The 12,905-nt window shown below is 45.7% G+C and overlaps 1 protein-coding gene across 1 annotated transcript in view; it reads right to left on the bottom strand.

Annotated features, from left to right (window-relative positions):
* Positions 1-1,730: 1,730 nt before the first annotated feature.
* The window catches only part of APLP1 (amyloid beta precursor like protein 1), a 52,260-nt gene continuing 41,085 nt past the window's right edge, over positions 1,731-12,905 (bottom strand). The window contains 7 exon segments of the mRNA XM_044282586.1: positions 1,731-4,577; positions 6,385-6,528; positions 10,807-10,830; positions 10,832-10,867; positions 10,956-11,026; positions 11,455-11,478; positions 11,660-11,794. Of these exon segments, the coding sequence (XP_044138521.1) occupies positions 4,479-4,577; positions 6,385-6,528; positions 10,807-10,830; positions 10,832-10,867; positions 10,956-11,026; positions 11,455-11,478; positions 11,660-11,794 (533 nt within the window). The 3' untranslated portion in view covers positions 1,731-4,478.

Below are 12,905 nucleotides of genomic sequence, written 5' to 3'. Positions count from 1 at the left end.
TCGTGAACACCTTTGTTAATATCAACCTGGCAAACCTCTGGAAAGAGAGGGCTCCTCCGTGGGTAGTCTCTTGCAGGGGTTGGTTTCGGCCTTTCTTCCAGGAGTGGGAGACAACAGAATTTGCGTACACCTCACGGATATCTTCCGGCTTATGTCACCCCGATTCTGAAGGTGATCCACCGGTGGGGTTTGGGAGTGAGGGAAATCAAGACCCAGTCAAGGAGATCCCTTGACGAGAGGGTCTTGTTGACCCACTTCCAAAAGCCCCTGGCCCTTAGGGATTGCCCAAGCCGGGATCTAGACAGGGGTTTACAGTTGTTAAATTCGGCAAGGATCCCCTTGAAGTTTTGGGACTTGGCTTGGCGCTGCTTTCACGGGAAGCTGTATGTAAGGGGCAACTTGAGGTATAGGAACTCTGATGAAAGGGGTTGTCCCCGGGAGGAGTGTGGCGACATACTGGAAAGTATGGAGCACTTCCTGCTTCAGTATCCCTTTAATACAGAGGTATACAAATGGGTGGGCGCATCCATTGGCTGGCCTAGGCTAGCCAACCTCTCCTATGTGGAATGGGCTTATGCAGCATTTAAAGGTTTGGGAAGAAGGGACCCATGCACAGCTTTTGTAGTTAACATAGTGGTCAGGTACTTCACATGGAACGCACGGTGTTTAGTTTCAACACAGCAGAAAGTCCTCCCTGTGGAAGAGGTGTGTAGGAACATTCTAGGTGACCTGGCGAAGGTTCGCTCTCTTGAGTGCGAGAAGGTGGGTACGGATGGGGTCTCTTACCTCTGGAGAGGCTTCACCTTTGATGTGCCTTAGCCTCAGTAGCACTTTTCCTGGTGTTGGGCTGAGGCTTTCACATTAGGTTTTTGTTTTGTATTTAAGATGAGTTTTTGAAGAAAGGTTTGCAAATGACTGAACTTGGGCCTTCGGGTGGATTTTAATATTGGTTTGTATAGATTGATATGGTTGTTATAAGATGTATATATTGTATGATAGGGTAAGTGGGGTGTAGTTAGGTTGGGTGGGATGGGGGGGGGGGGGGGGGGGGGTTCATATTCTTTTTTCGTGTGGGGAGGCCTGCATCCAGCCCTGGACTATGCGGACATAGGAGGACATGAGGCGAGGGGCTGGGTGTGGGTGGTGGAGGAAGGGCTGGCCTCATGGAGGGACAAGAGGCGGAGGTTGGCCCTGGGTGAAGGTGATGGGATAGATAGATTAGTAGGGTTAGTATAGGTTTGTTTCTTGTGACAAGTTGTCATTTTCTGTTAGAAACAATTTGTATAAATTTGCATATAGTCAGGGTTCAGCCGGATCAGATGTTTACGTTAGGCTAGGTTTCATTTTCTCTTTTTAGTAGGTATGAATGAGATAGTATGCATGTAGCTGGGCCAGTAGGGTAAGTGTATATACTGTTTTATATCTTGTTTGGAAATTTTATGGCAACCTTTTTGTATTTTTGTATAAAATTAAAAAGAGTTCCTCAGTATCTGATCCTATTCTGTATATATGGACACTGCACAGTACCACTTCTCCTGTCCTGTATACTGGGTGTAATCCTCAGTATCTTCTCTTATTCTGTATATACGGACACTGCACAGTACCACTTCTCCTGTCCTGTATACTGGGTGTAATCCTCAGTATCTGATCCTATTCTGTATATATGGACACGGCACAGTACCACTTATTACCCAATTTTCCCTCCATATTGATATCACTTTCACAAATCCTTTATTATCTTAAGTTAATATTTATTGATGGTGAGAGTTGAAAATACAGCAAAATTGTATCATCGTGATTATATTCAGCAGTCGTCATGTCACACTGGCGAACGTAGTGGCCCCTATGTTCACCCTGAATACACAACGGTGACCCTGCCAGGCGCACTGGGCCCTATGTTCCAAACCTAGTTCAGGCAACAGCCTATAGTGGTGGTTCAATGCATCCAATCAGATCACTTCTTTCATTTTCAATCCTGCCCTAGAAACATGAGACCTACAATCCCATTGGATACTGCCTCTTCACTCAGATTACTGCCTTTTTCCCCCACACTGAAAAACGAAACAAGTAATCTGATTGGTTGCTAGGGAACTTCTGCTCCAATCAGATTTCAACTTACATTTTCAAGGGCAGCCGAAGACAATAAAATGAACTAGCTGATTGGTTGCCCCTAGGTTTTGACTCATTGAGGCCCTCTGCTCCTGGTCATTGACATGTTAACGAGCACAGTAATTAACATGCACTGATTAGGATTTACAGGCCTCGACTTTTCACTTTGGAAATTTCCATGACTGTATTTACAAGAACCATTTACCGCACGTGCTTTGTAAGATGGCGAGCAAATGATCCCTCCTGTTTTGGCGGCTTGCAATGCGCCTGCCGTACGGAATAGCTCTATCGCGCTTTCGTCTCACTTTTTTACGGTGGTCGATGGGCATGGGGCAGATCGATCGGGTCGCTAGTTGCGAATTCTACAATATACATGACGCTCGTAGCGTTAGGGACAGGATTAGGAAGCAAAATCATTAACTGCGACCCTAGGCCTGATCCACACGGGTGATTTTACAAATGGCGTGATCATGATGCCGAAACTCCTAGATCAACTGCGTTTTTTAGGACTTGTCTACGTTGGATAGTTTATGCCGAAATTTTGCACTACTAATTCAGTTCCAAACGGATTCGGTAGCGAAATAACATTACTGGAAGTCGCCTGTTCTTAAAGGGGTTGTCCATTTTTCTTATTTTTTTTAGGCAACTATACCTACCTGCTGCTAGTTTCCGACTCCTTCACTGCACTTCTGGCACGTAAATATTCAGTATGGACGGGATCACATGTGCCATTACAGCTAATGACTGGCATCAGTGTTGACGTTCTCAAGCAGGACACCACTGCTGAGGCCAGTCATTGGCTGCAGTGGCGCATGTGACCCTGTCCATACAGGAAGTTTAAATGCGGGGACTGGAAGTGGATTGAAGGGATCCTGGGACCCAAAAATTTGGGACAGTGTAGGGGAGCGGGTAAGTATAGTTACCTTTTACAAGTCCCGCTGGCTGGGGGAATTAATAAAATATTGTGGGCCTGACTTGGCTGACTTCTATGAAAAATACAATGGGAAATGTTTTTGGTGTAGTGACCACTGGTACGTGAGCTGACAGGCGTTCCCCTAATGCCTATGGTTAATGTCTAGAGTCACGCGGTTAAGAACGTAGTCAGATGCAAATTTTTACAACACTGACAACTAAAATCTAGTCTCGTAAAGTAGTCGTATCATGGGAAAGGCGTAGATGGAGCCAGAATGAAAACAAACAAAAAAAGGGCTAAAATGCGTATGTACAGATGTATATACAACACCTATCTCCACACTCTAAGACACGTGGCCAGATGGGAGCGTAATAAACTAAATCGGGCAGAAAGTGGCCTATAGGAAAAGGGGGGGCCACTGCCTATGGTAGAGGCAGCCATTTTGATCTCGTGACCAACAGGGGGCCAGTGGTTGAATCCACTCCTAGGCTTTCCTAAAATTTAAAGGGGAACTCCATCATACATGCATTGATCATCACGGCTGGCACATTTGTAACTGCAGAAGCAAACAATGCTGTTTTCTAGAGTTATCTTTTAATGGTGGCCCCCCATTCATCTCACCTATAGCTATGTAGAACTGAAGTACTAGTTGTGGGCGTGTCTGTGACCACCTCCAGAAATGTAGTGGTCACTGACGTTCCAAACATTTTGACAACACGGGGAGCTGACAGAAAAACATCCATGCCGTATGTAGGGACACTGATTACTGCTGCAACTACCAGTAGACTGCTTCCTTTTTATGGAGTTGCCCTTTAAATGCAAATTAATTATTGATAAAAAAAAATAAAAAATGATTAAAGTCTTGAAACACTGGACCATCAGTCAATGGGAAAAAGGGGTTGTGGTCAATACATGGATAATTATTACCTGTGGCGGGTTGCTATGATATTGGCGTGCAAGGACCCCACCGCGGACGTGTCGAAAGTAAATAAATTATAGAGGGGGGGATGTTGTGAAACAGCTGGACGCCGATGAACCACACTGACCCCTGGGGTTTGCTGCAATGCAATGCTGGTCTCTGCGATGGATATTAGGGCTGGGGGGGGGGAGGAGGAGGGCGCTATAGCTGAGATGTCTCCCACAACCATAGGTTAATGCTGAACAGTCTCTTTTCCCTTCTCAGTCATAAATAATTTAAGTGCATTTACAGGGGCGAGAGACGAGAACGTTAACCTGTTGTGCTCAACGCGTTACCGGACGGAATTCGGGTGGACGGTTCTCCTATCTTGCAACATCGTTCTTGGGGGGAGGAACAGGTAATCCGCCGTTTCAGTCGCTCCCAATTTAGTAATTATTCCCTGTATACCCGTGTCCCCCACCTCACCCCCAATAGTACCTCCCCTAAAGTAAAGCCCCCTCCCCCTTGCCCCAAAATAATAAAACCCAGCCTGGACGCTCAGTTGTTCTCTTCAAGGTATCTGTAGGTTGGGTTTTCGTAACCTTGGTTCTGCATCTTGCTCAGGTGCTTGTCTTCTGGGGTCCTGGAAGCTTCCACCTGGGGCAGGAAACGGTAACACAAAAAGTTGCATCAATTCACATTTATAAGAGTCTTTAGGCTGCCCCCCATCTTCCCACGAAAACAGCAGCAAAACCTCTCCAGCTGCTGCGGAACTACAACTTCCAGCATGCCCTGCAGACGCCAGACCTTACTGAGAGCTGTAGTTTTGCAACAACTGGAGAGTGACGGACCACTGAAATTGCAATACCGCCGGTGACCACTAGGAGCAGGGTCATTCCTGGCAATGTAAGGCCTCTTGCACACGAAAGTTTTTTATTTATTTTTTTCCGTTCCGTATACGGAACCATTCACTTCAATAGATCTACAAAAAAAAAAACGGAAGGTACTTGGTATGCCTTCCATTTCCGTTCAAAGATAGAACATGTCCTATTATTGACTGCATAACGGACAAGGATAGTGCTGTTCTATCTGGGGCCAGCTTTTCCGTTCTGCAAAAAAAGGAATGCACACAGATGTCATCCGTTTTTTTTGCAGATCGTTTTTTTGTGGAACGCAAAATACTGAAAAAGCCATACGGTCGTGTGCAAGAGGCCTAATTTGTATATAGTTTATTAACCCCTCGTGGGCTGTCCTAGTGTGTAATAATATAATACTGTTCTGCTCCATTGACTAAGGGCTCACTTTTTGTCCGTGTCCGCTCCGTTTTTTTTTTTTTTGCGGCCCCATTAAAATGAATGGTTTCGCAAAAAAAAAAAAACACGGAACAGTATTAGGCTACTTTCACACTTGCGTTCGGGGCTCCGCTTGTGAGTTCCGTTTAAAGGCTCTCACAAGCGGCCCCGAACGGATCCGTCCAGCCCTAATGCATTCTGAGTGGATACGGATCCGCTCAGAATGCATCAGTCTGGCACCGTTTGTCCTCCGCTCCGCTCAGCAGGCGGAGACACCTGATCGCTGCTTGCAGCGTTCGGGTGTCCGCCTGGCCGTGCGGAGGCAGTGCGGATCCGTCCAGACTTACAATGTAGGTCAATGGGGACGGATCCGTTTGAAGTTGACACTATATGGCTCAATTTTCAAACGGATCCGTCCCCCATTGACTTTCAGTGTAAAGTCTGGACGGATCCGTCTGCGGCTACTTTCACACTTAGAATTTTTTCTACAATATAATGCAGACGGATCCGTTCTGAACGGATCCCATCGTCTGCATTATATGAGTGGATCCGTCTGGGCGGATCCGCTCTGAACGCAAGTGTGAAAGTAGCCTTATATTATTACACACTAGGACAGCCCACGAGGGGTTAATAAACTATATACCATTCATTTTAATGGGGCCGCAATAAAAACGGAAATTACTCTGTGTGCATTTCGTATCCGTATGGCCTCATGGGTCCGCAATTCCGAAGATACGGAACGGAACACCGGAAGCACTACGGAGTGCTTCCGTGGTGTTTCTTTCAATTGTTCCTCACCACAAATAAATATGACATGTCATATTTTTTTGCGGTGCGGACAGACCACGGACCCATTTAAATGGAATGTGTCCGGTCCGTGCATTGGGGACCTCAATTGCGGTCCCCAATGCATGGAACGGCCGACACAACAGGCGTGTGCATGCTGCCTCTGTCCGCAAGTCTGTTCTGCAAAAAAATGGAACATGTTCTATTCTTGTCCGTTTTGCGCACAAGGACAGGCATTGTTATAATGGATCCACAAAAAAAACAATGTAACTCGGATTTCATCAAAAAAAAATTGGGGCGGATCTGTGTTTTGCAGAGACCTCCGGCTGTCACCACATGTCACAAGATGACCGGGACAGTGTCCATCGTACTCCACTCCGCCTTACCTCTATAATCCCGTGGCTGATGGTCCCGTAGGGCTTGCGTCTGATAAGAAGTAGGCTGATAATTATAACCATCGCCACGGCAACCGCCACCACCAACAGACCAATCAGAGCTCCTCGGTTAAACGTGACCAGGGTGTCTGGTTCCTGCAGGATAAATCTTTACTTAATTACTGGTAAACTAATGAGCATAGTGTCTCTATGGCGACGGGAATGTTGTCAGCGCCTGCTTTCAATTAAACTCTATTGGTACACATCTCCCTTACACAGCATCTGTCAGCAGTTTTGTACCTATGACCCTGGCTGACCTGTTACATGTGCGCTTGGCAGCCTTAAGGCATCTGTGTTGGTCCCATGTTCCTATGTGCCCGCATTGCTGAGAAACATGATGTTTTAATACATGCAAATTAGCCTCTAAGAGCAATGGGGGTGTTACCATTACACCTAGAGGCTCTGCTCTCTCTGCAACTGCTGAACCCTCTGCACTTTGATTGACAGGGTCAGGTGTAATGACTTTCTCACTTCTGACCGTGTCAAATAAAATGCAGAGGGCTCAGCAGTTGCAGAGAGAGCAGAGCCTCTAGGTGTAATGACAACGCCCCTGTTGCTCCTAGAGACTCATTTGCATATAGATAACATAATTTTTTTCAGCAATGTGGGCACATATGAACATGGGACCATTACAGATGCCTTCAGCTGCCAAGTGCACATGTAACAGGTCAGCCAGTTTCAAAGGGAAAAAACTGCTGACAGATGCCCTTTAAATCAGGCCGGATTATCCAACATTCTAGAATCTAGATGATCAGACAATTAACCTGTTCGCTACCAGTGCCGTACGTATACAGCGCTGGAGAGATGTGTGAACATGGCGTCCGCTCGCATGTGCAGCGGGCGTCATGGCCGGCAGATCTCTGCTGTTTCAAACAGCAGAGACCTGAGGCTAATTACTGTGACTGGCAATAATGCCGATCACGGTATTTAAATGCTTTAGATGCTGTGACCAAGTGACGTCACTGCATCTAAATTCGCAAAAACCTGGAAGCTTGCGCTTCCCGGCTTGCTTCCGATGCCCCTGGTGGCCAAAGGGTGCATCGATAGTTGCGCTAAATACTTTTAGCCTTGCTGACGAGGCTGAAAGTATTCATGCTGCAATTTTTATTTTGGCCACCAGATGGCAGGCCAGGATAAGAATTTAAAAATCCCTGCTAGAAGAAAATCGAAAATTAAAAAACATAATTTTGAAGCTATTATATGAGCCTATAAATGAGGGTACTTTCACACTTGCGTTTTTCTTTTCCGGCATAGAGTTCCGTCACAGCGGCTCTATGCCGGAAGAATCCTGATCAGTTTTATCCCCATGCATTCTGAATGGAGAGTAATCCGTTCAGGATGCATCAAGATGTCTTCAGTTCAGTCGTTTTGACTGATCAGGCAAAAGAGAAAACCGTAGCATGCTACGGTTTTCTCTCCGGCGAAAAAAACTGAAGACATGCCTGAACGCCGGATCCGGCATTTTTTCCCATAGGAATGTATTAGCGCCGGATCCGGCATTCAGAATACCGTCGTTCCGGCATGCGGATCCGTCGTTCCGGCATGCGCATACGCAGATCGGTAAAAATGAGAAAAATGTACAAGACGGATCAGTCGGTCCGCATGACAAGTGGAGAGACGGCAGATTCAGTCAGCGGCAGATCGGTGGATCCGGCGGCCAGTTCCGACGACGGAACTGCCCGCCGGATCACACTGCCGCAAGTGTGAAAGTAGCCTGATCACACAAAAAAATAAATAAAAAAAAATATTAAAGTTTAAATCACCCCCCTTTCCGTATAATAAAAAAATAAATAACAATAAATATAAACATAATGGGTATCATCGCGACCGAAAATGCCCATACTATTAAAATATTTAAAAAAATTGGGAAAAAAGGGTCAAAATGGCCAATTTGCCATTTTTTTATTGCTTCTCTTACCCACATTTTTTCTATAAAATGTGATCACGCACACTACAAAATGGTATCAATAAAAACGACAGATTGTTCCGCAAAAAATGAGCCCCTAAACAGCTCAGTAGACATAAGTATAAAAACGTTATGGGGGTCTGAATATGGTGATGTGAAAACAAACTACACATATGGGGTATTGTTGTAATCGTACTGACCCAGAGAATGAAGGGCATGGGTCAGTTTTCCCATAAATAAAACGCTGTGGAAGCAAAACCCATAAAATGGTGGAGGAATTGCGTTTTTTTGCCAATTCCACCCTATTTGGATTTTTTTTTACCTCTTCCCACTACATTTTATGCTATAATTAATGGTGGCATTGGAAAGTACAACCTGTCCCGCAAAAAAGCCCTCATACAGCTATGTGACCGGAAATATAAAAAAGTTACGGCTTACGGTAATAGGGAAGAAAAATAAAAAAGGCAAAAACCTCCGGTATCCTAAGGGTTAAAGGGCAGCTCGGTATAAACACTAGTCCGGACCTGCAGTAAATGAAAGGGCTTCAGTGCTGAGGCTGGAAATCTCCTACCATATCTAGGCAAGGAACAGATGGTGGACTGCTGGAATTCCTGAATGATCTCATTTTTCATCATTGTCAAAAGCCCCACTTGCTGTCAGTGAATAGAAACATTCTTGAGTTATATCCAGAGGCTGAAAACTCATTCTGACTTAATGCTCTTCACAGCTGAGGGTTTGTTACCATTGTACCCAGCCTAGACAACTCTCTCCTGGTCCTGATGGTTTGTTACACTTCAGGCCTCATGCACACGACCGTATGTATTTTGCGGTCCGCAAAAAATATGGATGACATCTGTGTGCATTCCGTATTTTGCAGAATGGAACAGTTCTATCCTTGTCCGTAATGCGGACAATAATAGGACATGTTCTATTTTTTTGCGGAACGGAAATACGGACATACGGAAACGGAATGCACGCGGAGTACCTTCTGTTTTTTTGCGGACCCATTGAAATGGATGGTTCTATATACGGTCCGCATAAAAAAACGGAACGGACACGGAATGAAAATATGTTTGAATGCATGAGGCCTCACTCTCACCGATACATTGTGCCAGGCTGGAGTGCACCGAGGATTCACAGTCTGGATACAGCTGTATCTAACCCTCCGCTGTGGGTATTAGGTCGGGACAGGTTTCTAGCTTCTGGATAGAATCTGTTGCTGTCACTCACTGACAGGAAGTAGAGATCTTTGAAATATCAAGGAACTGAGTGACTATGGGGAGGGATTGTATCAGTGATGTACACACATTTTTTTAAAGTATATAAATGTAAAGTTTTTTTAGGCAGGCTGCACCTTGTTTAAAAAATTTGCAACTTTTTGGGGGGGATTTTCAGCTGTTTACGTCACCTTTCAAAAAATCTACATGAGGATTAGCATATCATCCAAATTTATCATAATTTACTCAAGAAAATTTGTGAAAATTACAGCTTAAATTAATGCCAGCCCACATTGTTGTGGACGGACAACCCAAGATGTAACAAATTTATTAAAGGGGTTTTCCGGGACTAATACTAATGGTCGAGCCACAGAATAGGTCATCAACATGGGATCGATGGAGCTTTTTGCAGCCGCTGATATTGGCAACTATACAGTGGACGGAAGGCTCCACCCACGAGGAGCTGAGCTGTGGTACTTGGCACGGCCACTATACAGGGGACAGAACCTTATGCTCCTGGCTCCGTCCACTGTATAGTCTCCGATGCCAGCAGCTGCCCAAAACAGCTGATGTGGGGGTGGGGGGGAGGGGGGTGCTGGGTGTCAGATACCCACCAATAAAATATTGATGACCTATCCTGAGGATAGGCCATCAATATCTAAGTACAGGAAAACCCCTTTAAGGGTATTCTGGTTAGATTAAGTTAATCTTTATCCACAGGATTATTAGGGTCTGAACGCTGGGACCTCCACCGATCACAAGAATGGGGGCCTCTACCTCTGAAATGAATGGGGCAGCATTCCATTCCATTTAATCTCTACAGGACGAGTACAAGCGCTTGGTTATTTCCAGCTGTCCGCTAGAAATGAATGGCGCAACATGTGCGGTATGGAGGGGTATGGAGCAGTCAGATCTAATAGTGATCCCCTGATGTGTGGATAGGAGATAGCTTCATCCTATCGGAATACCCCTTTAATAAATTTGCTGCATCTAAGTAAATCTGCTCTAACTAGAATGACTGATACCTAAAACTAGAATTTTTTCCCAGTGCAAGTCCGACTGCAGATTTCACGTCAGATTTGTAAAATCTCATCCCCAAGGCTACTATAGTGCAGTCGGACTTCGGATAATGGTGCAATCCAAGAAGTAAAACCCATCGTAATTCCGTCCCATGTGGACCTGCCCTGTAAGGATACGAGCTGACGTTATACTCAGACCCGCCAGCAGGGGGAGAGCGTGTGTTCTACTCACCAGTTCATCACGCTGGATGTCTTCGGGATTGGTAGTGGACCTGCTTTACCGATCCGTTATCCTAAATATGAGGGGGGGGACACACCTTTAGTCATACCCCGTGGCCACACATATTCACCCTAAAGATATATACTGTCGGGGTGCCTCACCTTCTGTCCTGGGAAAGTAATAGTCCGCTCACTAGGGGGGAAATCTGAGTACATGTCCCAGACCGCTGAGCCTACGGGAAACACAGGAAGACCCCGTCATGAGGGGACACACGGAATATAGGGGGTCACATACTAAAAACACTGCTAATAGGAACAGCGCTGTGGCTCATAGCAACCAATGGAAATTTATTTTGTTTGATAGCAGCCATTTTGAATTCATTAGGACTGGGTGGACTTGTGAAAAGGAGCAGCAGGACTGAGTGGGGTGTATCCAAAATCTTTTTTGAGGTGGGAGGGAACGAGGCAGGAGAAACCTGTGGGAGCCGTAATGGCGGCCATGTTGGTTGTAGCCCAGCTTTCAGCAGGATCGAAGCAATTTTTGAGCATGAATCTGATTGGTTGCCATGGGCGACACTACTGTTTTCACTTTCTAAAGTATACCCAACGGGCAGCAGGCGGAAGAGATTTAAAGAGACAGACGCACGACCCAAGCACTGACCTTTCCGTTCTATCTGCTGGGAATCTGATGAGGCGTCCCCCAAAAGGCAAAAAGTAACAAGGAGACAAAGCAAGCGGAGAAGACAAAGAGAGAAAGGAAGACAATGTTCATAAGAGACAACACAGACTCAAGATTTAAAGAGAGAGCCGAGAAAAGGGGAAGGGGACGGGAAGACTGGCAGACAGGGCTTCGGCCTCCTCCTCACCCTCTCCTTGAGACGTCTCGGCGGAGTTTTGGGAGGGCACTCTCATCTCGGGGTAGTCGCTGTCTTCGCTCAGCTTCTTCTGCGTTGAGCTCAGGAGATCGCTAGCTCCAACCCATTCTGTGCGCAGCCAGCTCTCTGCCAAAAATGCCATAATGAAACAGTTTTAAGATCTCTGCTGGCTGTCAGTGAATACCACCATTCTTGTTAACATCCAGAGGCTGAAAACCTGTACTCACCTAGCCTAAACAAACATTAAGAACTCATGCACATGAACGTGTCTCCAATGCACGGGCACCGTCCGCGGGCTGGCATAGACGGATGCATACCCATTGAATGGGTTCGTGATCTGTCCGCACCGCAAAAAACATGTTCTATTTTTTTGCGTATGCACCGACAGAAAACCACGGAAGCGCTCTGTAGTGCTTCAGTGGGGGTCAAGTTAATGGGTCCGCATCCGTGATGCAGTGCACAAACGGCCGGTGCCCGTATATTGCGGACCAACTGTTTGCGGGCCACAATAGAGGCCCAGCTGGCACCCGTTCGTGTGCATGAGCCCTAACTTGCTAAACATGCTGATACATTTTAGCTGCACTGATACATTGTAACAAGCTATCAGGGCAAGAGAGAGATTTGTGCTATAGATGCCTTTAAATAACAGACTGGATGCATTGGTGGCACATTTATGAAACTCGCCTTTTTTTGGAGTAAAAAAGAACAGGTGTATTGGCAACGCATGTCGCTAATTTGAGGCTCAGGTTTTTCTTTTTCGGTTTAGGTCTGACCTCTAGTCGGTTGTGTTCTTGTAAGACGGGTTCATATTCACTTAGACTTGTCTCATTGGTTTACGCAAGTGACTAGAAAAAAGTTGCATGTTTATCTCTTTCAATGTAAAAAATTGTGCAAGTTCCCCCTTAAAACAGGTGGGAAAATAAGCCTGGTCAGGAGTGGAGTAGAAATAAGACAGGCGCAAAAAAGGCGCACCTACATACATAGGTCAGAAAAAAGTCACAAAGGTCTGAAAACTTCTGAATTAGTCTTAAAACTAAAAATAAGTGAACGAGGTGCAAAAGCCTCCAAAACAGGCGCAAAATCAGTTGATAAATGAGACTTAGCATTTAGACAGTCGGAAACAGGCACAGACACTATAGTAAATGTGCCCCATTGTGTCATGGCCTCAGCTGTGAGCAGGGCTAGGTGTGTACAGGCTCTGGACCAGTGGACAACATGCCTTTCCGTCTTCTCTTAT

Source organism: Bufo gargarizans, chromosome 2 (assembly GCF_014858855.1).
Source record: "Bufo gargarizans isolate SCDJY-AF-19 chromosome 2, ASM1485885v1, whole genome shotgun sequence".
NCBI classification, from domain to species: domain Eukaryota; kingdom Metazoa; phylum Chordata; class Amphibia; order Anura; family Bufonidae; genus Bufo; species Bufo gargarizans.
The sequence above is the reverse complement of the archived record's forward strand: the minus strand, read 5'-3'. Positions and strand labels throughout refer to the sequence as shown.